General features: G+C 42.0%; 1 protein-coding gene across 4 annotated transcripts in view; it reads left to right on the top strand.

The window, feature by feature from the left end:
* Window positions 1-25556, top strand: part of sema6e (sema domain, transmembrane domain (TM), and cytoplasmic domain, (semaphorin) 6E) — a 180398-nt gene that overhangs the window by 146149 nt on the left and 8693 nt on the right. For 3 of the 4 annotated variants that reach the window (XM_034145695.1, XM_034145696.1, XM_034145697.1), the window contains 3 exons: window positions 11049-11107; window positions 11536-11586; window positions 15464-15619. In XM_034145695.1, the coding sequence (XP_034001586.1) occupies window positions 11049-11107; window positions 11536-11586; window positions 15464-15619 (266 nt within the window). The remainder of the gene's footprint in view (window positions 1-11048; window positions 11108-11535; window positions 11587-15463; window positions 15620-25556) is intronic. The other variant, XM_034145698.1, reaches the window with a different exon arrangement.

Genomic DNA, 25556 nt, shown 5'->3' with positions numbered 1-25556 from the left:
TACGCATATTAAAATAAAACCCTCCATGTTATTGGTTTTCAGAGTGTATGCACCACAGGATGTCAGAGTGAGGGCTTGAGAAAACTGGAAGAGGAGGAGAAATTAGAAAAATCAAAGACCAATTGAAATCAAAAAAGTATTCCTGTTAGCAGAAGAAAATCTACTTATTTGATTGAAAGCTAAGCGGCATAGAGTCACAATTTAAACGCACTTATGCTTACAAGAAAAAGGAGTCAGTGGTGTTGAAAACGTCCCAACCTCTACACCCTCCCGTTCCTAGACGGTTGAACCTTGGGATTGCTGTTAGCAATGAAAGGTGCTTTATAAATTGAATTTATTATTATTATTATTAACTACGTCTTATATCACAATCACAGCTGAACGAGGCTCCCTTCTGAAAGCTGGAGAGTGTAAATACAGCAGCAAGCTTTGGTTCAAACTCCCCTCTCTCCAGAAGATCCAGGAAATGTCGTAACGTGTCGTAATCATGGTTTAAAATCAGCAATACAACAAATAATAACTACCATAAAAATACAAAAATCTTAAGTGGCGTTTATTTATTTTTTAAACATCTTTGCGTTTTTAAATCTGATGTTTATGAAGTGCTTGAATGTTGGAACAGTCCCTGTAATATACAACACTTTACAATCAAATGCACACAGTTAACGGCATCTAGACTTGACAGGGGTATATATTACCCTATGTTAAAGAAAATACAATTTAACTTGGAAGTTGTTTTCCGTGTATAAATATCTCGCAGTTTACTAGTAAATGTTTGCATAGATCTCCTTGTACACAGCGTGTTTCATGACGGACACTAACAGCATTGCTTATGGACAGGTAGTTAGTCAGGAGGACCGATGCAGACGCACTGTTAAAGGGTTAATCACTCCCACTCTTCACTTTCGGTTTAAAACGACACTTGATGTGTGGGACCCTTCAGGCAAGGGCGCAAAATGAGTGAAAGTGGGTAGGGGGAGGCTGTAGGGGTTGGTTTGGGATTGGGCCTACATATCATAACAATCAGCATCATAATCAGAAACAGGTTTATTACCAGGTAGGTTGACACGTACGAGGAATTTGACTTGATGTCAGATAGAAAACAATTTTAAACCGACCCACCTTAACATTCGTCTTTTTTTAAATAAAAGTGCTCAGTGGAGCTTGAACAAATACCACAATATGTTGAGTTTGTTTTTAAGGCTAAGTTAAATCTAGCACAGGGGCAGAGAGTGTTTGTTTATCTGTGTTTGTTTATCAGTGTTGTTTATCACACCATCCAGCCTCTTAACTGACCCACCTTAACATTAGTGACGGTGTTTTCATGCTGCAGTCGAGCCGCTAATTAGCTGCCGTGTCTGGCCTGCAATCTGACGCTATCGCTGCTATTTTAGTTCACTACCTCACTCGGCAAGCCAAGGAGCAGAGCAAGACATGTGCGTGATGTAGATAAGGAGGAGACATTATGGAAAAAGTTAATTTGGGTTACAGGTCAACCTCTGAGCTGCTGGAGTCAGACAATGATGGAACAAAGTGAACATTTAAATATAACAAAGAAAGGAAGGTCATGCAAAAAGTAAATTCAATCATTGAATTTAAACTGCTATTATGCTTTTTTGGGGTTTTCCCTTTCTGCTAGTGTGTTCTATAGGTTTTAGTGCATGCCAATGGTCTGCAAAGGCAAACATCCCTGTGTTTCAGAGGGAGTTTTCTCTCCCACACACTCACTGTCATAAAATAAAAAGTGTGTTGCCATCACGCTTTGGTGTGTCTGGCGAAATGAAAAAGAAAGATGGATGTGTTGTTGGACGGACAGATGGATGGACGGACAGACAGGTAGATGGATGCAGTACAGGCTGTTAAAGGGACTATTTCCTCCTCCTACGTTCCTGTGGAGGACTTTGCATGTCGCTGTGTGGTTGATGTACAACCTGTGCTGGGTGTTTTCCCTCTTACCTCCATGTGCGATGGTTGTAAACTTTGTTTGTGTGGAGTTTTCTGTAGACTGACATACCGCTACACTCACTTTCCCCCTCCATCTCACACACACACACACACACACACACACACACACACACACACACACACACACACACACACAGAGCACCACTTCCACTGTTGACTGGCTTCCAATAGATTATTTTGACGGCAGAAAATGTGCAGAGCAGGAATTATTGCATATCCTCTGCATGGCCTCCCAGACGCATTACTCTGCCTGCCCTCTCACGGACAGAGGCTAATAGGATTTCATTTGGGTTGTAGATGCATGTTTCTGTTTGCCCCTCTCATGGCTGTGTCTTTCAGAGCGGCATTTTGTAGGTAATCTTACTGAAATCAAACACCGTTCCGAGTCCCCTGACGTTTTGGGGATTTTGATTTCAAAGCTGCTCGACTCTTTGCCAGGCACAGATACTTTACTGGAGCCTTATAACCAGCTGTTTCAATCAGCTGGTTAGCTTATCTTAGCATAAAGTCTGGAAGCATCTGGGTATCTAGCAATCTCACGTTGACAAAAAGGAAGTCCCAGGCAAAGAAATGATCATGTACCAACCACTGTAAAACCTACAGTTGTAAGGCAAGCTTATTTATAAAGCACATTTCAGTAAAAGGCAATTCAAAGTGCATCAAGATATAGTGAAGCAGAAACAAAGTATAAAAGGACATGTACATACATTTAAAAACAGTCATCAAAGAGCCAAGAGAGTAAAATACAAATAAAAGTTGCATGTTGTACTCTTCGGTTGTTGTATAGTATATAAGATGTTATTAATTGAGCTTTAGGGGTGCTTGTTACAGACGTATTTATTTATTTAGAGCTACGTTAGCTGCTTCCAGCATTTATGCTAAGCTAACCTAACTTAAAGGGGACCTATCATGCAAAATGCACTTTTGTACGTCTTTTATACATGAATATGTGTCCCCGGTGTTCCAGGGAACTCACCAAGTGTCAGAAAACACAACCCTCTCTATTTTCCTCCATACCCAAATCTCTAAAAAAGGGGCTGCAACGGATCTGATAAAAACTGATCCAGATTTGAACACTGTCCTGACATCAGGACAGTGGCGCTACGGCTATTGGGCCAACTCCACCAATCAGGAGGAGACAGCCACGGCCATTGCCGTTCGAAAGCGCTGGAGACGCTGTAGTACATATGCCAGGCCTGTAGATGGTGCTGTTCTCACAGAATCAGCCCTTGCAAAAACAGAGCTAACATTTTTCAAATTGAGCAAAATGAGGCATGGCTAAAATGCATGATCTGTTTGGTATTTTGAAAAAAAAAAAGTATAAATATGCCTTATATAGGTATGGTCCTACACTATATTATTCAAATATAGCATGATAGGTCCACTTTAAGGCTCATATAACCTGTAAAATACACGTTGTATTTTACTTTCCATCCAACTATCAGCATAAATGAATAAATAGGCAGCATTGACAATATATTTGATCAGAAACTCGTGTAAACCTGAACTGTGTCTTTGTATATTAGATGAAGTTAAAGTGTTTAGCTTGAATTCGCATCACACCCAGCTTATGCAGTGGTGACCCAAAGAAAGGGAAACATCGAGACGCATTGAAACTCCTCAAACCTGGAGTACCATTTCTCTGCTCATTCATGTGCTCAGAATGTCCCGAGCAATGTCACTTTCCTGGAGGAGCTTCATAGGTTTCAGGAGGTCTTTGGCAATGTTTGGAAAGTATCCATGGACATTTTGATCTTTCTTTGAACACTATCTCCTTGCTGAGGAATTGACAAACTTTCGGTTGACAATTTTCAAGCCTACGACTGGGATGTTTCTTAACATGTTGGCAGGATGTGTGTTTAACCTCTTGAACACGATGCTTCATCATTTACTCCTGAAACAACATTCACATCATTTGGGAAATAGGCTTATTAGCGTCTTGCAGAGTGTTGGAAGAAGAACAAGAAGTTTGATACAACTTCTTTAGTCCAATGATGAAAAGCCCAAAGAGAAAAACAAAAAAGGCGGTTTTGTGCATGTGTGTTTCTTGCCCGGGAACAGTGTCCTCACACTGATCTCTCTTTTACTTTGAAGAACGTTTTTTTGTGTCTGGAATATATTGAACAAAGAGGTAATTTAATTAGTTCAAAAACACGCAGGATATCTACCAGTGGGATACTTCAGGTCTTGAGATAGTTTTATGGGTGGGAGCTTTTGTTTTTGCCTCCTGGTGCACACAGAGATTATCATTAAGAAGCACTGCTTTTCAGAATGTAAAAGTAATTAGATTTGAACAGAAAATATGTTTTGGTTTATTAAAAATACGTCAGGAAAGAATTGGCACGCGAGAAGAAAAAGTCGTTTCTCATTTTGTTGTGACATTAAGGAGGAAGTTGAGGATTTGAATTGAGCTAAGGATCAGGGTGTAATTAAGATTAGGGTTAGCTCTGTGGTTTGAGGTTTAGCCTGGAAGGTCCTCACAAGTACAGTGAGATGTTTCTGTGACGGAGAGAGAGAGGAAGTGCCGATGTGGCTTCACGCTGCTCCGAGCTGCTGCTGCTGAGCTTTGATTTATGAGTCGGTGTTTAGCTGGAAACCAATGGACCTGAACGTGGGAGAGATCGGACAAAATATCCCGTCCAGACTCGACTGTAAGCCCCCTGCCAGACGGAGAGAGAGACACATAACGGAACAAAAGAAACAAGAGGAGAGGGAGCAAAGAGAAAAAACCTGGATAGAGAAGGGAGCTAAGACACACATATAAAAAGAGAGGGACTCGAGGAGGCAGGAGTAAAGGAAACGACAGGAGAGTTTTATTAGTCCAGAGTGCAGAACATCTGTTTCTCATTTCGTTTGTTTTCTACTCAAGTCTCTGCTCGGCCTGTCTGTGAGGCCTTAAAGCAACAGTATCAGAAAACTGCATCGACTGATATCTTTATATATATTATATTGAAAGAGGAGACATGAGGGTGATGGGACCGAGAAGGATGATCAGATGTGAATCAGGCAGCAGAAAGAGTTTCTTATCAAGGTTCAAGGTTCAAGGTTCTTTATTGTCAATCTGACATAGCTACAGAGTAATTATGTAGTTGAAAATCTTATGTCACAGGCTTCTCCAACAGTGCAACATAATAACATAATAACAATAAGAGCAAGAGCAATACAAAAAGAATAATAGTTATAAAATAAAATAAAGTGATGATGTGGAATAGTGCAGTACGAGTCTATATACAAGTTATTGGAATGATATATATATATTAGGTATTAGATACATACTACTGAGTAGCAGATGAATGTTTGAAGTTGTTTCAACAGTTCAATTCAAGCATCTCAGAAGTCCTCCTCCTCTCTCCCATCCCTCTTTCATGCACCATCGCTCTCTTTCCATCCTCCGGTACTATTTCTGAGGTGGCATACATTATAATGACTTGATTTCTGACTGAAGAGAGAGGATCCGCAGCCCCTCTCTCTTCCTCTGTCTTCGCCTCGCACACTGAAAGATTGTGTGGCCAGACGGCTCAACGTCTCTCTGTCTCCGGGTGTTTTAGTCTACGTGTCATCCATAATGCATTTGACATAATCACTGTTGACAAAGCCAAAACAAGAGACAGCCAAGGACAGAGGATGAATAAGGATCATGGAGCGGGATCAGCTGTGTGGTGCAGGTGACACAGCTCAGAGGATATGACTGGCAATATCCTTGATTTTTGTATTTGCCAACAAATCCAAAAGGAACAAATCCAGCAAAGTTAGTTTTTCCCTTTTAAAACGTTCCTCCCCTCTCTGTTTGTCCCTGAAGACCTTGAAGACATATATCGTTTTTTAAATGCCAAAAACGGGAGTAATAGTACGTTTGATGGAAGCCATTATCAGCCATGATCTCACTTATTTTAAAGTACGTAGGATATATATTATTAAGGTTTAGATTCAAGTTAGTCAAGGCACAAAACCTCAGATGTGTCGAGTGACAAAAATAGAATAATTTACACACTAAAGTGACACAAATTCAGCTTTTCTGCAGAGTTGAGTCGTGTTTCAAAAGGCTTTCATTCATATGTGTATTTAGTGTCTCTACCGTGACATGTCTCCATGCTTTAATGTTCAAAAAGCTCTTTATTTTTCTCATACTGCCTGTGCTGCAGCAACTCTTTTCACCCTCTGTCTGAAACCAGAGCCCGAATCTGCTCTGATTGGTTAGCTCTGTTGTGATTGGTCAGCGGCTTAGAGATGTCCCGAGAAACTTCCTCTGGAGTGAACACATGGATTGTAGTCTTTGCAGACCATTTCCACAACCTCTATAACACACTACAGGAAAGGAAAACCCCCAAACAGCATAATAGGGTCTCTTACCCTTCAGTGAAACCTACAATACTAGACATTATGTGAAGCTTAAGAGGTCGAGGACATGATGATAACACACTTTAAGACCTATGATTAGAATTGTTGCAGAGAGATCTGGATGTGAGTAACTCTGAACTGACACCCACTGAATTTGACTATAAATGAGCGCTCACTCACAGCATAGTGGAGTACCCTCTTTTTGCCTTGTCTGTTAGTTGTGGGCTTAAGTTCTGGATTCCACACGTTTTGCAAAGCTCTTTGTATCTCGTCCTGCTTTAATAAGGTGATCATTATCATGTTTTGTTCATGAGGAAACTGAATTGTATTCTGCAAATCAGCAAAAAAAAAAAAATTCTATCCACTTTCATGTTTTTAGATTGAAATGAATACAAATCCGTGTTCATGCAATTCTTCAGGAAGTCACGCAGGATACTTGTGAAGTCATTATGTTGCTGCTGGACTCTGCAGGTGCTCATTTGTTGTGCGGATACTCACCTTTAGGGAATGCATCTGTGCGGCGTGTTGTTAAGGCTCGAGTCAACACTGCATCCATTCAAATGAAAGCGACCATATTTTTCCTGTGATTCGCTGAATGAAATCAACATTGTGTCTCTAAGTGCAAAGCTGTTTTATTATCAATGCCAGAGATACAAATAATGATCAAACTAAAAATACCAAACCATGTGGAAAGACATCCGGTTTGTTTTGTTTGGCCGAGTGAGAACAAGCCACTCGCATGGTAGCATTTTCTCCGTCAGTGTGTTATTGAGGGGTTTTTTTTGGGGGGGGGGGGAAAGCAGACAGATGTTGATATCTGACAGTCAGCAGTTCCTTGTGTTTGGAAAGCCGAGCAGAACAAATGACTTGTCATCTGATGCTCGTGTTCAAACTGTTTATCCATGTGTTTCAACACCAGAGAAGGTCAATTATCGTGAAGAGTGCCAAAAGTCTGGCATGGTTTTTCAAACGTAAAGGTGACCCGTCATCCTACTAGTTAACAAATCTCTGTTTACATGCTTTTGGTTCACTTCAACACACACTGCTCCAAAAATGTCTTCTGCATTGTTGATGTGTGAGTAGGTCCACATTATGCATGGGCACTTTTGCATTTCACAGCACTTGGTTTTACGAGCTGAAATAAATAAACGTCCATCACTACGTTGATGGCAGGGAAGGAAAATGTCGGCTGGTGCATGAGAAGATCGTAGAGTTAAGATTTGTTTAAGCCTAATGCAGGGGGTGCGTCTCACTTCGGTTATTTTTCATTTCCTCGCTCCTCGGGCTCGGTATCACCGGAAGTTGATTTGTCTGAGTGCCGTCCCAGTGGCATTATTTTTGCCGGAGGACCGAGGAGTGATAACGGAGGAGCGATAATCGAGGAACTACCAGACCATCCTCCGGTGAAATCCTCAGACACTCGCCCCGCCCCCTTACTGTGTATCGCTCACTGATTGGACGATGCAGCGCATGCACTGATCTGGCTGCTGTCAGACGATCAGCTGTGCGGCGTCATCACAAACGGACGTCGCTTCACCGTGACGCTCCGGAGGAAAGGACGTCCCATTGCTCTTAAAACTCATTTCCCTGCTTCTCGTGGTTTCCTTGCGTCTCTCCATGCTTCCCTGGTGGGAGGGACTAGTTGCAGGGAAACTACGCAAGTGAGGGACGCAAGGAATCCATTTAACCGAAGTGAGATGCAACCTAAAGAATATGCTTGAATAAAGTGTTTATTGAGATAAAATACATCTATGTGAATTGAAAAGGATGCAATGAAAGAAAATTCCACACAACAACACACTCTGGATGCTTTGAACACATGGATCTCTAGGTACAGAACGCTGGCTAAAACACTCGTGTGTTGTGGAATAAACTCTCGTGTGTTGATGGCACTGAAGGAATGTGTCAGCCAAATTCGTAGCAATAAGATTACATGGCAGTTTTAAGCCAAATCCTGAGAGTTAACTTGATTAAAATGTTAATTGAGATCAACTATGTCTATGAGAATTGAACGAATGCAAGATGAAACTGCACTCCTTGAACACCCTTCAAAGATCCACGCAAAACTTCACAAAACACAGCTTTGGATGCCTTGAACAAATCCATTTCGAGCTTCATTTTCTAACGTATTTTTTCCTTATTTCCTGCTGGCTTAAATAGTGAAGTGTTGTGGGATAAACTCTATGTTGATGGCAGTGAAGGAATACGTCCGCCCTCGCACCAGAAGTTCATAGCATTACGATTTAGTTTACATTTTAAGCCAAATCCTGAGAACATAGTGGAGTAAAATGTGTGTTTAAATCAATAGATTGAAGCGGACACGCTACAATCACACTCCAGCGTTAATCACTTTCATTTCCTCGCTGCTCTTTAAATTCAAATGGCTTTTATGTTTTTAATGAATGAAGTTGTCCCCTCTGATTCACAAAGACTCTTTTTATGATGGTGATGGAGAGGGAGTGACTGAAATGAGCTAGCAGTGACTTACACCACCAACACATTCGATCTGTTGTGTGATTCGTCTGCTGGTGTTGACTTGAATGGCGGTATGATACAAATGCTTTGTCACCAATTAAAAGGGAGAGCCATGTCTTATTTTGGAACCGTTGCTTAAAACCACTCAGATATAAGCCTAAGAAAACTTTCACTGTGGTTCATACCAAGGAAAACAAACTCCTGTAGATACGATCGCAACATTTATTGTGTTGTGTCAAACACCATCTGCTCTCAGGCTGCTAAAAGATATATTTTCTTTCTTTAAAGTTAGTTTTCTCTCACACTTTCGTTCACACGGAAACTGAGCATCAGCCTGGCGTTGGTCTGATCCGATCATGTCTTACACCTTCCTCAGGGAACGTAAAGAAACGTGTTGAGCCAGGTTTTGTAGTGAGTCAAAAAGGGTGTTATACTGTATGGTGTACCAGGTGTGTGTGTGTGCGTTCAGAGGCCTCCTCGCAGCAGGTATTGCTAACGCAAATCCCCAAAACCTGACAGTTGACGGCTTTAACGCGCGCTGAAGAAATTGAAGCAATTAATTTCTTTGAGCTGATTTCTCTCCCTCCAGCTGAGTTCAGTGTTCTCACCACATCCAATTTAAACATCTGGTGTTTCTCTCAGGAGCTGAGCAGTGAGTTTGTCTTGAGGACTGGAGAGGAGTCTCGACAAAGAAATCCATGTACCACATCATGTTTTGTGTCCCAATGTGTTTGCAAGAGAAGTTCCTATTTATACATGGGTGCTGGAAGACGTGTGTTTTGCAGGAGGTCTGTGTGAGATGAAGATTTGTGTTTAGGTTATATAAGGAACTAATTGGTTTGTTATACAAGAGGCGTGAACGCATGCGAGCGTGAACACCGGATCATTATGCTTGTGCTTTTTGCAGTATCTGAGCCCGTGTCTGTTTTTATTTGGTTCACTACGACGTGTGGGAAGGCTGTTGGCGTGTTTTGGCGCTCCGCTCGGATAGAAGAGGTTTTTTTTTCCTCCATCTCATCACTCAACCGTCGCACGGAGGCCTCCGGATGAGCCTTTGATTGACTAGAAAGTGAAAGATGGGTGCGTCTGTTGGAGGGAGGAAAGCGTATCCATTTTAGGCACATTTTCATCAGAGCGGCAGAAAATCAATGATGCACGGATTGAGTTTTTATGTCATTTTTGAAGAACGGTACAAAAGCCAATTCAGAGGATTTGTATTGATCAGCAGCGTGTTCATAATGGCAGAAATTCCACAGCTTATCTTGAAACCCTCTATGGAGAAAAACTAGGATTTTAGCCTTTGTAGACCATTTACATGCACTACAGGAGAGGGACAACACCAACAAGCATAATAGAGCCTCTTTAAAAAGGGAAACTCATCCACACAGTGCATGAAATGTAAAGGAGAACAAATGAATATACCAATCAATATTCATTCACTTTTTAGCTTAGGATATTAAAGGTGTTTTCACCAAGATAAAGCCTTGCACACCCTTCACAAATCCACCCAAACACACACAGCTTTGGATGATAACACTCCCCTCTCTAGGATCCTTTTGTCAGTGGATTTTTCTTATTCCTGCAGATCGCTGGCTAAAATATAGATGTCTTGTGGATATATATGTGCCATGCCATTAGCCATGTGAACAGCAGAGAGTGTTCCCACAGAAACATCATTGGTAAATGACAGGTTTGGTGTCAGTTCCTCTGGATCTACGTGCTTCCCTCCAGACAATGTCACGCTGACATTCAACAATCACACAGTGAGACATTTATTGCAGAGCAGGCGAACTCGAGGTACCAATTTCAGCAGCAGTCGCCTCAGTTGACTCAAACGGTGCAGCTGCAGAGTGTTATGTATGTAGAGAGAGAGAGGCGCGGACTGAGGTTCACGCAGAGGAGGCAGGTCAGGAGGGAAAGTGAGGACACTCAAAACTTTTCATCACAAAGAAACTCCAGAAATCTGCTGAAAGCCGCACAATTGATAATAAACAACCTTGTTGACAATCCAAGGGTGAGTTTTACCTCCAGGTCCGGCCACTGCTGTGTCCCAACAACAAATGCGAGGCTCAGACACTGACCTCGGCCAGACACAAAACAAATTAAATGTTGTTGCGGTGCACTTACCTCCCCGTTTACCTCCCTGTCCTCATCAGCAGAACCAATTTTGGTACGACTCAAGAGGGGCTTTGGGAGAAATGGACAGTTAGGGGAAATAGTTTATCGCAAATGAACTGATGTGTCTCTTTGTCTTGCTGTGTTTTCTTCAGAGGCAGCTTCGAACAGGATGTGGAGAACGGATACCAGCAGAACCCTGATACCTGCCACGGTGAGATGGTTATTCATTCTCAGTCATTTACATAAGCAATAAAAAAAAAAACCCACCTATTGACTGCCATCGGATCTTGATTGCAGAGCGACAGCAGGCACAAGCGATTGCTGATCCATCAGATTATAATGGAGCATTACGATGTATTTATTTCAGCGAGGGCAGCGATTCAGTCCACGCTGAAGGAGCTTGAAGTGCAGTTTGTCCGCCCCCGTTCACCGTCCCTGCTGGAATACTGCTCTCAATCTTTCTGTGTTAATTAAGCATAGCCCATATAAGGGTTTTTATATAAGACAAAGTGGGTTGTGGTGACTCGTTTGAATGTGATCAGAACCACAAACAGGACAATGAGTTCCCATTTGAAATGAATACAGGAAACTTAACCCATCACACTGATGTCATTCTCATTTTTTTATTTCTTTCTCCAGATGTCCTGGCGACAACTCGCAAGCAAAACACGGCGCTGGATTCGGCGTATGGTCAGTGAACATGTCTTTTTTCATTAAGCCAGTCAGCGCTGAGCGCTAACAAGCTAAAGGCTAGCAAACTGGACTCAATCTAGTTGTTTCTTTCCTCCAATACATGTAGTATATTATTATTCCTACGTATTTTGAATCTGTTTTTGCGTCTGAAGTTCACGTGTCAAAATGAAGCGTACAGAGAGTCGTGTTTACTCGGAAAAGGACGATAAAGAATCAAATTCAATTAGATGTATTGGCATTACAAAAGCAGTTTACAGAATAAAATCCCCACAGAGGGGAAATGTACATTGTTACAGCAGAAAAGAGCCAATGACAGCTTGATGTTACCTAAGAAGCATGCATACAAAAGTATTAAAGTAAAAGAAAAAGTTATAATTAAAAAAGTTACACAATTTACAAAATACACGTCCTGTAACAGTTCTGAGGATTGAGCAGCCAGGTATATATTGCACAGTTATTAACAGCATATATATATATATATATATATATATATATTGCACATATTACACATAGTTGTGTCCGACAGTGGCTCAGTCAGTAGGGGCTTGGACTGTGAGCCGTAGGGTCGCCGGTTCAAGTCCCCGACCAGACCTAAATATGGAGTGTGTACTTCTACTTGGAGAGGTCCCAGTTCACCTCCTGCCCTGCCGTGGTGCCCTTGAGCAAGGCATCGGACACCCCCCTTCCCCCCTCACTCCCATTGCTCCCCGGGCGCTGTACAGTAGCTGCCCACTGCTCCTAGTGCTAGACTCCTGGTTCTAGGATGGGTTAAACGCAGGGAACAAATGTCACTGTGTGTGCTGTGTGACCATTAAAGAGGGGTTTCATCACTCCCAATTCTATTCTAGTTGGTTGGTATTTAACAGGGAGGGGAGTTGAACCCCCCTCCCTCTGCACAAAGCATGAGATGTATTCCCTGATATGCATACAAAGTCAATGATTCTTCACTTTACAACTTGGGAGGTTTCAGAATATTTAGCGGAGGCAGCTGAATGTCCGGAGCCACCTCTCCTGCTCTGCCTCTCTGACAGCTTAAACATTGAAGCCATTGTCCGAAGCATCAGAGCTCTAATGCCCCGAATCAAGAAGGATCATCATCCCTGTCACGTCCCATTACCCCCCCGCTGGCCACTGCGCTGCCCCTGGCACGGCCCGAATAGAAATAAAAAAGGCTGGCAAGCTGGCGGCCGCTCAGATAAGACCAAGGAGGTGGCGCTCGGACACGTTTTCCCAACACTGCAACATTTAAAAAATATAAGATAAGATTTATTTATCTCGAAGGAAATTGTTGTGCCCGAGTTACAAAGATACAATAAACACAGCAGCATGATAATAAAACTGTACACTAACAGTGCCGTAAAAAGAGCAATTCAATATTTACAGGAAACAGACGGTCACATAATTAATGTAAATATTAACAGTACTTATTAGTGCAAAAAACGTAGTGGAAGATACATAATTACACCTTTATTTATTAATAATGATAATATTCCAGATGTTATATAGCAGAGTGTATAAAAGCAGTCCTTTTCAATGAGATCCCCATCAGCTGGCCTCCTTCGCTTTTATCTACACGACTAAAAGCACCCGCCTTGACCTTATGAGATTTTTCCGACTCGCTCAAAGTCCGTTTTTGTCACTCGACAAATTTGGAGCTAATGGAGGATGATCCAACACTCTGATGAGTCGGCCATTACGGCTGAGCAGAGCCATCCATCCTGCGTCTCTCATAAGTCTCTCGCCCCCCCGAACAGAGACCACTTTGTCTGCCAGAGGCTTCGGCCCAGACCTCCTCACTCCCACAGCGCCTCAGTAGTGATGCAGCCCCCCCGCTGGAGGAATTACCACTCAGTCGGTAGCTAGACTTGATAAGCAAAGCCTCCTGCTAAATCATACGGGCTCTCATCACCCTGATACTGTTTGAAGTGCTCAACACGCAGCCACATTCTGTCTCTGCTGTTTTCCAGCCTATCCACACAAAAAGCCTTTTAAGTCTCTGCACTGTAGATCAATTATCAGCTTTCCTAGACAATAAAACACCCCATACCAAACAAAGCTGTCACACAGGGGCTCCGTTCCCCCGTTCGAAAAGCAATGGCAGAGAGGTTTTCTTTCTTTCTTTCTTTCTCTTCTTGCCACAAACAAACACCGGCAAATAAAAAGGACGTTAGACAAACACCTGCCAGTGTGGGTAATCAAATATCCCTCTGTTTTAACTTCATCAAAAGTAAAAGGGGGACAACGAACACGGTCCTACGTGCACTCTCAGAATAACTCAATCGTTATAAATTGAAGTAATGAAGTCCTGGAGCTGTTGTCCGGTGTGCCACGGCCAAACGGCCCCTGGCGTACCGTTTTAATTTGCGCGGCGCAGATGGCGACCTGACGGGGTTCCTCGTTCAGAGCGAGGTCTGTCAACTGGCTCGCTGTGAGAGAAAGAGAAAGAGAGAGAGAGAGAGAGAGAGAGAACGAGCCTTCTTCCTGCACAATGCTAACATTATGCCTGGCTTATTAGTGCGGGAAGCTCGAGCCAATAGCAGCATGCGGCTCGCCGGACCTCAAGGACAACAGAGAGCTAATAATGCAATCAAGATGTGGAGTGTGTCATCAAGATACATTTGTTTGATAATACAAAGGCCCGTGGCAGCTCATGCCCCGCGTGTTCCTCGGCATATGCTTGAAATGACTCCAAATGTAGCCGTCGTAATGTTTCGCCTCAAGGTGACGGAGATCTCTGTGAAACAGTTTAGCTCCGATGAGGTCGTTGGAAAAGATTTGATGAAACAGAAACATCATTTAGTCAGCCACCGGTATCTATTTCTGTTCATCTGGGGAAACACTTAGCAGTTTAGACGGTGGTGGGAGGTCATAGACGTCTTTTAAAAAAACATATGGGGGGGATTTTTCTGTAAAAGAAGATGGAGAACTAGGATTACATAACTAATGAGAGGTTTCATAATAATGCTAGACTGACATTTGAATCATTGGGTCACATCATGACGTCAACATTTGCTAAGCGGAGTATCTTCAGATTTCCAGATACTTGACTTATGACGTTAATTGCTTAAATGGGAAATCACATGTAAATATGTTTGGGGAAATCAATCAATTGCTATATAAAAGGACATATTTTATGATTTTCTTTTCAAAAACAGGATACATTCTACATTTCCTATATTATTTTAAACTATATTAAATTATAACGTGTGTTACACCCATATTTTGCCAATATTACACCCATATAACACCAACATTACACCCATATAACACCAATATTACACCCATGCAACACCGTTATTACACCTGGACCAAGCCTCTCAAATGGCTGCATCCCCCAGGATACAGAAAGCATTACAGGGTGAAGGTGCTAATGATATATTTCTTTATTTGAGTTGTGTGCGAGTGTGATATTAGCAGCACAGCAAGACATATTCCGGAGTATCGTGGACGTGTCATTGAAAATGTGTGATGTGTGCCAAAGCTGCAGAGGGTGAATGTGGGCATTAAGCAGCTGGAGAGGTGGATCATCATCAAAGTCAAATGTATTGTCAATCTTCCAGTTTGTGTGTACAGACAGAGAGATCGAAATACCGTTCCCCACAATCCCGAATACAAAAATACAAATATATATATATACAAAGTAACGGTCACTTCATGCTGAATCTGCAGGGAGCGATGGATGCATGTATTTCCCTGTGTGCTCATCATGTTGCTCTCTCTCTCATCTTTTTATTTATTGTTTATTAACGGGTGATGGTTTTTCTCTCCACTCACCCTCATTTCTCTGAAGTAGATTTTTCAGGCTGATTCACATTCCACTAATCACTCACTCTGTTGCCCCCCCTCTTCCTCCTCCCCTTCGTTACAACCACAGGGAAGACCACACCCACAAGCGCCAGCACCACCTATCACGTGGCGGCATTCCCAAAGGAGGCAGGTGACCCTGACAGAGGTACAGGTCCTGATGCCCCTCCCCCCGTTGGGGAACAAGGGTCACCTGACTCGGAGCCAATCAGTGTGGAGATGGAGGGTAAGGGGGAGGGATTTGATGTACTTAGTGAACCTGCAAGGGGATTGCACTGCTGGGCCCTGAACGCCTCATCTTACGCTTCTAACCAGGCTGACCACTAACAACACAATATAACACATACAATGGTTTCACTCTGGTAGAACGGCACGTATGCATGCACTGAATCCAATCATACAAGCTGCTTTTCCACAGTAATGGCACTCATTTTCAAAACGGTAATGTAAAAATGACAGTGGAGGCACATTTAAAGTACCCTCTGTCTTTCAAAAAAATACATTTTCCCGATGCTTTTGAATCATCAATGAGGAATCTACTCCCGTTGGTGAAGGAGCATCCAAGTGACGCGACGCATGCTAATGTGTGTGAATGCTCTCCCAGGGTGAAATGACACTTTCATCAGCTCACTAACACTTAACTCACTACTTAAACCAATCTCTTAGTGAATGGCAGAAAGCATTGCTAATTGATTTTCTTAATCTCTACACTTCATTAGTCACGGCGTTACATGACGTGATGCATAATTTTCCCGGGCAGCTTCACTTAGTGCTTCCACTTGATTTGAACCGTGTGTCGTTAGATGGAAAGGATTAATGATAAGTCAATTCCACAGTGGATATACATTCGAAAAACCTGGTTTGGATAGAGGGTTTTAAACGAGGACCTTATTGTCCAGTTATGTTCAGCCGTATATCTCGAAGTACGAAGATTTAATGACTTGTAATAAATACTGCAGTGTCTCTAATGAACTCTTCAAATCAAGTAGAGAACCTGAGTCTAAACAACACCGCTCCCTCATGGCCTTCCTTCCCTCATCTTTTATTTAGCTCCACAAATATTACCGCAATGTTTTCAAAGCACAAGTCAGGTAGCATCCCTCTCCCTACGTGACGATTAATTTACAATTATAATTTGCTTTCCCATTCGGAGGAACACTGTAAGGTCACGTCCCTGTGCAGCTGACACAGAATTCAAAAGTTTAGAAAGCCAACTTCTTGCTTCGACAACTCAACCAAGTCTGTCGTCAAGACGAAAGGTTTTTTTTTTATCCAACTTTCCAAAAACAGAGTGAATTGTTTTGGAATCACTATCGAATAAATCAGCTTTTGAGCGTTTCCCAAGTTGACCAAAGTAATCCACAAGAAAGGGAATGGATTCGAACAGAAAATCAAGGCGCACTGCTTTTATTGAAGTACAAACAATACTTTTAAAAGCCCTACATCACGCAACAAATTAGAGCACAAATGATAAACTGCCCACTGCTTCTTCAGGGTATTAATCACACACATACTGTAGGCAACAACATTTGGCAACCACATACTCAACAAATGAAAGAAATGTATGGATCTTTTAAGCTATTGATATTGAAACTCACGTCATATGCAATGCCGTTACGCTCTTATTGACACCCTTCCAACTTTTTGGGCAGCAGCCTCTACTCTCTTTAAGAAACCCTGCCACTAAACTGCCCTCATTTGTAGTCATTGGCTTTCTGAACCTTAAAGGTGGGGTAGGTAATTCACTTCAGAAACACTTTTTGTTATATTCCATGGAATGCTCTTAACATCCCGATAGCAATGAATACATTAAATGCTTTGACAATAAATACATTTCATCTGTGGAAGCCGTGGCGCTGTAAAAAGCACGACCAATCATCTGAGCCGGCCCGGCTAAAATAACTGGATGGCCTACCTGCCTGTCAGCCTTCCATCTGTGCACAAACTTATCTCGTGCCCTCATTGGTCATGTGCACGTTCGTGTGTGTTGGAGGAGGGGCTCTGTAAGGAAGTCTGAAGGAAGGGGCAGATTCTTTTCGGCTGCGTACTTTCACATTCTAGCGCACTCGAGCTGGTTTCTCCATTCTTACCTACCCTACCTTTTAAGTGATGTTTAATAAAAGCCAATCAAAACACTTATCAATGAAGCAACAACATTACCTGTAAGGGATTGCGTTTTAGAAGATTAACAATCCGTGTCTAGACGTAGTGAACGGCACTAATGCACTGTTCAAAAGCTCCAAATCCTTATATTTTTTATGTTGAATCATCAACATTTTGGCTTGCTAAAATGGCTTCATCCGTGAATTGACTAATCTTTCAGCTCTAAAGGTTATACTGTTGGGCTGGATGTTTCTGATTTGTGTCTTTACAAATGTCAAGGAGATGTTGAAAGAGGTTTCTTCGTAGAATTGACAGTTTTAGTTTCACCGTAGCTTTCTACTCTCCCATTATTAAAGTAGTCAAACGTGTGATCTCCCAGAAACAGACTCTTCAACACACCATCCAGCTACCCCAATAAATGGCATGACCTATAAAACTCCAACCAGTTTTTGAATATTTGATGACATCTTGATCTTTATAGGCCCGAGCCTCGTCATTTCTTCAATTTTTAATTTGACGGTTTGTTCCAGATGATTTAATATAACCATGCCAGGAACAAAACGTCTCTTTGACCCTGAAATGAAAAAAGAGAACAGAGAAAGTTGTCCTCCTTCTAAAGATTGATTCCTTCAAGTTTACAAAGAAGATACGGTTCATTTGGATGTGATTTTTTCGTCCTCATTTTGCTGCTTTATGGCACAGGCACCATGTCAGGAGTCCATAAATCCCCAGCGAAGGAAACAAGCTTTCCATTCAAGCAGACAGACTCCCTGGCTGCAATGATGAGCTACTCAGGCTCAAATGAGAAAAGCCCATAACAAATAAATAACCAGCAGGGGTCTGAGCCGGTTGTAGGATGTAATAGAAACAGCAACCCAATCTATTTCAGCCAGAGACTGTGACGCTGCCGGTTCAATCAGAGCAGCAGGCCGGGTTGATAAGGAAGCAGAGGAGACGGAGTGGAAGTAACAGCATCACAGTTTCAAGAAGAAACCCCCCCCCCCAACCCCTCGCCCCAATCTCACTTCCTGTCCATTTCTCACCAGATATCTGCTTTTCTGTCTGTACCTGCTGCAGCTGTGTCACAAATAAATCTCCCAGCAGCCACTCGGTGGGCCAAAACACAACCGTGCAGAGATGGCCAAATACAGTGAAGCTATTAAAGAAAGACAAAGACACCTGAAGTTACAAAACACTACAATTCATATGTATATTTAAATTGTAACATGGAATATCGTCTCTGCCTAAATAAATGACAGGCTAAGTTTCCAACCCAGTAAACATACAACCAGTAGACTCTGGAGCGGTGCCGTGATGACGTTAGTTTTCTGTAGTCACCGTTACGTCCCCTGTTGGTTTGTAGACTATGGTGTAAAATCATCGAGTTTGGCATGTTTGGAATACCGGTGGAGGAAAGCACAAACAAACACTGATCAAGGCTTCATTAATCAGCCAAAATATTACCGAATACACACTAAGAAATGGTTGAAGTACCGTAGTAGGACGATTTTATTACTTAAAGGGGACCTATCATGCAAAATGCACTTTTGTACGTCTTTTATACATGAATATGTGTCCCCGGTGTTCCAGGGAACTCACCAAGTGTCAGAAAACACAACCCTCTCTATTTTCCTCCATACCCAAATCTCTAAAAAAGGGGCTGCAACGGATCTGATAAAAACTGATCCAGATTTGAACACTGTCCTGACGTCAGGACGGTGGCGCTACGGCTATTGGGCCAACTCCACCAATCAGGAGGAGACAGCCACGGCCATTGCCGTTCGAAACCGCTGGAGACGTTGTAGTACATATGCCAGGCCTGTAGATGGTGCTGTTCTCACAGAATCAGCCCTTGCTAAAACAGAGCTAAAAAATGTCAAATTGAGCAAAATGAGGCATGGCTAAAATGCATGATCTGTTTGGTATTTTGAAAAAAAAAAAGGATAAATATGCCTTATATAGGTATGGTCCTACACTATATTATTCAAATATAGCATGATAGGTCCACTTTAAGCTGATGGCCAAATATAGGGAAGCTATTCAAAAAAGACAAAGATACCTAAGGTTACAATTAAATAGATATGTGTATCTAAAGTGTAACAGAACATCGTCTTCGCTCAAATAAATGACAGGCTAAGTTTCCAAACCAGCAACGGTTATCGTAAACATACAACCACGTGGCGAGAGAAATACAAGCAAACACTGAACAAGGACTTATTAATCTGCCAAAATGTTACCGAAGACACACTAAGAAAGGGGTTAAAAAATAGTAGGACCATCTTATTACTTAAGCTGCACACGTTAAAATATAACCTGTAGTGCGTCCAGGCTTTAAATCTTTTAAATGTATTTCAAAGTGCCTAACCATTGTGCACTCATTGTTGGTTCTGTATCCATAAGTGCTGTAAAAACACGTGTGTAATGTAGCTGAGACACTCATTTAAACACGGTGTAGTCAAAGTGTTGCCCTAATAATAGACCCCAGAACTTACTAACTTCGACTTGACTCAAATAACTTTAGACTCAACCTGCACTTGCCCCTAGAGGATACGAAAAAGCTCTACTTATCTTATTAATATACACATTTTTAGCTAAAGTTAGCTACCCAGCTAGCGATCAGGCTACATAACCCGCAAGCACTAATATATACATACAACCACTAGTCACTAAATGCCTTTTTTACAGTGGATATTTTGACTTGCCATAGCAGTAAAAGAACAGAACATTACTATACTAGTACTATTACACCATTAGCAGTGGCTGAATTGACAGTGTGACAGCGAGAGTAATACAAAGGCCATCAAACTGAGACAGCTAAATGGAATTCAGCCATCATTGATTTTATAATAGACATCTACGCTTTTCCTGCTTTGACATATCACAATGTCTTTAATGGGGGGGGGGGGGACTACTAACACAAGCGTTCCCTTGAAGACATTGTTAGTAACTGACTAAATGATATGGTTAGCAATTACCTGTCTGTTTAACTCCATTTGGAGACCATGGTGTGATGTAGAGACATTTTAAAAAGCCCATTTCGGCACCTGGGTTTGTTAAATAATATGTGAAACATCTGGAAAATATCAATCGGATGAAACGCAAGCAATTAAAATGCACAGTGGCACGTGGGGTCATCATTTCATAGACAACACCCAGGTTTAATCCCTTCATTTGAGTTCTTCCTTGGCCCATGCTTCACCATTTTACCAAGATTCATTCAAATCAACAAGTTTGTTTTATTGTGAAACAAGTTCAATCAAAAACAATACCTCCTTGGCTAGCGTAATTCATATTCCAGTTTTGCTTTTATGAATGAAAATGTGTATTGACACTAAAAATATTCTCTAAAATAAGTACAGTCTGTAAGCCAGTTGCTATTTTCACATTTATTTATTTTTCGGCTGTGGAAGAACTCTTCACTTTTAATAAATGTGACAGGTGAGACAGCTCAGGAAAGTTCCCAAAAGTTTTCCTTTCAACGAAAATCCCCTTCAAGAACAGGGGTAGAAGTCAACTATCTGTAAATCCATTTCACCAGTAAATGTCAGGGAGATGTAAAGACTATAAGCTTTAAGAAATGATTAAAAAGGCAACCATCGCTTAACACTTACACCCCTGGTAATCCTCACCTCATATGTGCTCAGTTATGGACAGATAAAAGCCGTGAGCTGAGATATTGGCTCAGAAGTGGGAAGTTGAACTCCATTATGTAAACTCCACGGAGAACCTGTTGACCAGCTGCTATTTAGAAAACTATGAGCAGTCAGGTTGAGCCCACCTTTTCTAAATTCGAACAAGCAGTCAAATGTGTGTTAGCAAAACCGTGGCCCACAATACTCCTGGTCCTCTGTTTTGTTTCCTACCCCCTCTTGACCTTATTTCCGTGACTCCTGCACATGGAGATGAACTGGCGTGGACTAAAAAGCCAGGCGAGCAGCTAATTTAGCTGACAAGCACAGGGGGGCTTCGATGAGAGAATGAAGCGGAGCAGGCGTTTCCAAACTCATTAAAACGTGGCGGGAGCAGAGCAGAGAGTGAACTCGGGCTGACTCTCTCCCTGAGGAAGAGCAGGCGTTCATGGGGGGGGGGGCGGGGGGACATCGATGCCAGTGCGTTTTCTAAAGAGTTATTTATACTTCTGAAGTCCATGGCAACAGACACCGCCTGAATCATCCAGTCACTGATAGACTCCGACTGTGTGCCCCCTCTAACCTCCCTCACAATATCTGCTGCTCAGAGACGTTCATCATCACTATGAGCACTTTTTATGATAAATATCTCAATGTTTACCTCTTAAAATTAAAGCAAGCAATATAGAAACAAATATAGAGGGTTTTATATAAACCACAACTCTTTTCAGCCATAATCTTTGCAAAGAACCAAATCTCAAATGTATTCAAGTGTCAAGTCTCAAATTGAACTAAAGACCATCTTGTAATTTTAACACAACAGTCTAATGCCAAATCAGGCCCGATTTCAAACTCCACCTTCATTTTGATACACGCTACACACCTGTTGTGTTTTGTGACTACTTTTTGCATGGTTGCGATGCTAGCTGGTCACAAAATCTGTACGCATACAGACACAAACACACTGACACTAGCAAGGTGAGAATAGCACCAGTGTTGCTGTCGCGGGAAATGATAATAAACACCATCTACCACAATGCATCAGTGTTACTCAAATCACCCAAACTTGAAGACTTTTAATTCCACCAATACTTTTACAAAAAGGTCACTTTTATTAAACGATTGAAGCCTTTGAAGTTGGACTTTAAAATATTAAATATATGTTAAGATTCATAAGTCTGCAAATCCGAAACATGTTCGTTAAAACAATTAAAATCCACCGCTTGCTGTCACATTTTATTCAGGTTGACCCTACTGGCAACTCTAACATGATTCACCTTAAGTCAGGCCATGATACACACACACTCACACTCACACACACTCACACACAGACACACACACACAGACACACACTCACACACACACTCAGACACTCGCACACACACAGACACTCACACACACTCACACACAGACACTCGCACACACACACACACAGACACTCACACACACTCACACACAGACACTCGCACACACACAGACACTCACACACACACACACTCACACACTACTTCACTTGTTGAAACGTTACTGCCAATTTGTAGTCCCTGAGTCATAGTCATAGTGTAATGGCACTCATTAAAGGTCACACAGAACTGGGCCATTCCTCCCCCTGCTCAGCACACCAGCACTTTATGGCACTTTTATAAGTGACATCATGTTTAACTTAAAAAAACACACACTGCTCTGAGCTGTAAAAAGTCACCTTAAAGGCATTACACACAGCCAATACTTCACTTTCCATAACCGGCACTTTTTTAATTGCTCTTTATTCCACACCGGCTATTAAAGCTCACCCAGTGTCAGGATGGAGAGCGATCCTCGGGGCCCACAGTGATCAAATCCACCGAGCAATTCTCCCGACTCCTCCTTACCCCTCACCCTTTACTCTCCCTCACTGACCTCTGGGGAGTAGTTCCTCCATCTTAACCTGCCTGTTCTCCTCTGTAACACTAACCCTTTAGCTGTACCTGCCTCCTTTGTTGAATCCCCTCTCACTGACCCCTCTCTCACCGTCTCTTTTTATGATATGCTTTTCCGGTTTTACAGGCGATGGCTGAAAGTGTGCGCAGGTGTTTGAGTGGACCTGCGAGCAGTTTCTCCATCTCTTAAAGCAACAGTTCACTCCAAAGACAGCGCCATGACAGATTTGGATTTAAGCAGAAAGACAGAGCTGTAAAACAAAGTTTACGTGGAAAATACAATTCCAGTGAGGTCTCTAAGTGTCAACTAATTGGCTTTGTTATTGAGAGCTTTCTCCCCTTGTGTTTGTTTCTTGCTAGAACAACATAGTGAGATTTAAAAAATGTATGTTTCAGCATATCTTCAGAAACTGACTTTGGTGTGGACTGTCTCTTTAAGTTTGTTGGTCAAGCCAAGATCCTCCAAGTGCGGCTGAATCATCACAGCAACTGTTTGCATTGGAACCATTTTGCTTTGCCAGCCAATCAATGGCTCCTGACAAAAAAGTCAGTGCATGTGCTCTGCCTGATTTTATGATATATCATAAATAACATTCTTCAGATGACACTTTAAAGGGCCGGTTCACACACGTTGTTGAACACCTTATTTTCTTATTTCACCCTGGTGATAATTAGCCATGCAGATAATGAATATGTTCAGATATCTGCCCCTTAATACATTACATTTGACTTATAACAAGTGTAAGTTGTAACTAACTTACAGTTTAAAAAATGTAGGGTTTGTGGATTTATTTGTATTTTTAGAAAGACAGTTTTGGGGTTTCTTCAAATGTATTTTTTGTAATGCTTCAATCAAACAAAACTCTTATGCTTTTGTAATTTGAATGAACCTCGTCTTCAATCAACCTCTATCTGTTGTGTGAGTGTCAGAAACTAACTGTAAACCGCTGCCTAAAACCTGGAAAGCACAGGTGTAAATATTGAAGGGCTTCCTACACTCAGTATGGCTCTGATTGCCAGATGCCTAATGTACCAGTATGCAATCAGAGGTGTAATGAAATCTATGCTGTCTATGCATCAGCACACCTGGAATGCAATGCAGTGCTCATACTTTCAACTGGAATGAGTCTGTTACATTACACCATATCACCTGAGCTAGTGTGCATATATTAAACTGCATCCAATTGGCTAAGCACTGAGCTGGAATATTATGCAAATGTCTAATAACAAGTGTACATGATTGAATTCCCTCAGTCACCGGCCAGAACCCTGTGTGTGTGTGTGTGTGTGTGTGTGTGTGTGTGTGTGTGTGTGTGTGTGTGTGTGTGTGTGTGTGTGTGTGTGTGTGTGTGTGTGTGTGTGTGTGTGTGTGTGTGTGTGTGTGTGTGTGTGTGTGTGTGTGTGTGTGTGTGTGTGTGTGTGTGTGTGTGTGTGTGTGTGTGTGTGTGTGTGTGTGTGTGTGTGTGTCGTGTGTGTGTGTGTGTGTGTGTGTGTGTGTGTGTGTGTGTGTGTGTGTGTGTGTGTGTGTGTGTGTGTGTGTGTGTGTGTGTGTGTGTGTGTGTGTGTGTGTGTGTGTGTGTGTGTGTGTGTGTGTGTGTGTGTGTGTGTGTGTGTGTGTGTGTGTGTGTTCTGACACACACGATCACGCTGTGTTTGCTAACCATGTCTGTCAGTGCGCAGACATCAAGTATTAAAACTGTCAAATTGCCGAAGCCCGCAGCAGTGTGGCACAGCTCTGCTTTTCACCTGCGTTTGAAAAAATAATTCATTTGTTCCAATCCTCAACCCCGGGTCGTCTTTCAGGAGTTAAATTGTTATTTTTAGTGTGGAAGAAATACATCTCAAGCCTTAGCGGGAGTGGGTAACGCTCGCCTGTGGAGCCTGGGGCTTTTTTCTCTCGTTGGCTTCTCATCGGGATGGAGTAGCCATTAGGAGAACAATTACATGCACTTGTAAGCTTGCAGAGGCAGAAACTAATTAGGGCTATTTTGGAGCGAATTCACTTGATGCACGAAAATAGAGCACAAGTTGTTCTCCGGGATACAAAGTATTTAATCGCACCCTAGAGAAAAAACCTGATACAGTAAAACAAAGTTGGGAGAAGAAGTTCCTCTGTTTAAATTATTTTGTATCTGACCTTGAAAATAGAAGAAGCCGTTCTTTCTCATCAGTATTTAAGAAGATGTTTTAATGTCCTGCTGGAAATGTGAAAGGCGTTATGGAGCAAGTGTTAGAGTGTTCAGATCACTGCTAATTAGTATCATGGAAAAGCGTATGTGTGCAGGGTTGTTCAAGTTAACATAGCAGCTAAATCACTAATGCACTTAAAAGAAGTTGCCTCTCATTGCGATGTGTTTATCACCTGCAGGAGAAAACACTTTACAACAGTCAGACTTCTTTTTACTTTATTTCCCTTTTGCAGAAAACATTGCCAATTAGTAAGACATAACAGCGGCAATGTTGTGCCCGCTTACATAACCTATTTTTAACAATATGGGTGCAATCACAGAGT

This window comes from Trematomus bernacchii, unplaced genomic scaffold, assembly GCF_902827165.1.
Source record: "Trematomus bernacchii unplaced genomic scaffold, fTreBer1.1, whole genome shotgun sequence".
In the NCBI taxonomy this organism is placed as follows: Eukaryota; Metazoa; Chordata; class Actinopteri; order Perciformes; family Nototheniidae; genus Trematomus; species Trematomus bernacchii.
The sequence above is the reverse complement of the archived record's forward strand: the minus strand, read 5'-3'. Positions and strand labels throughout refer to the sequence as shown.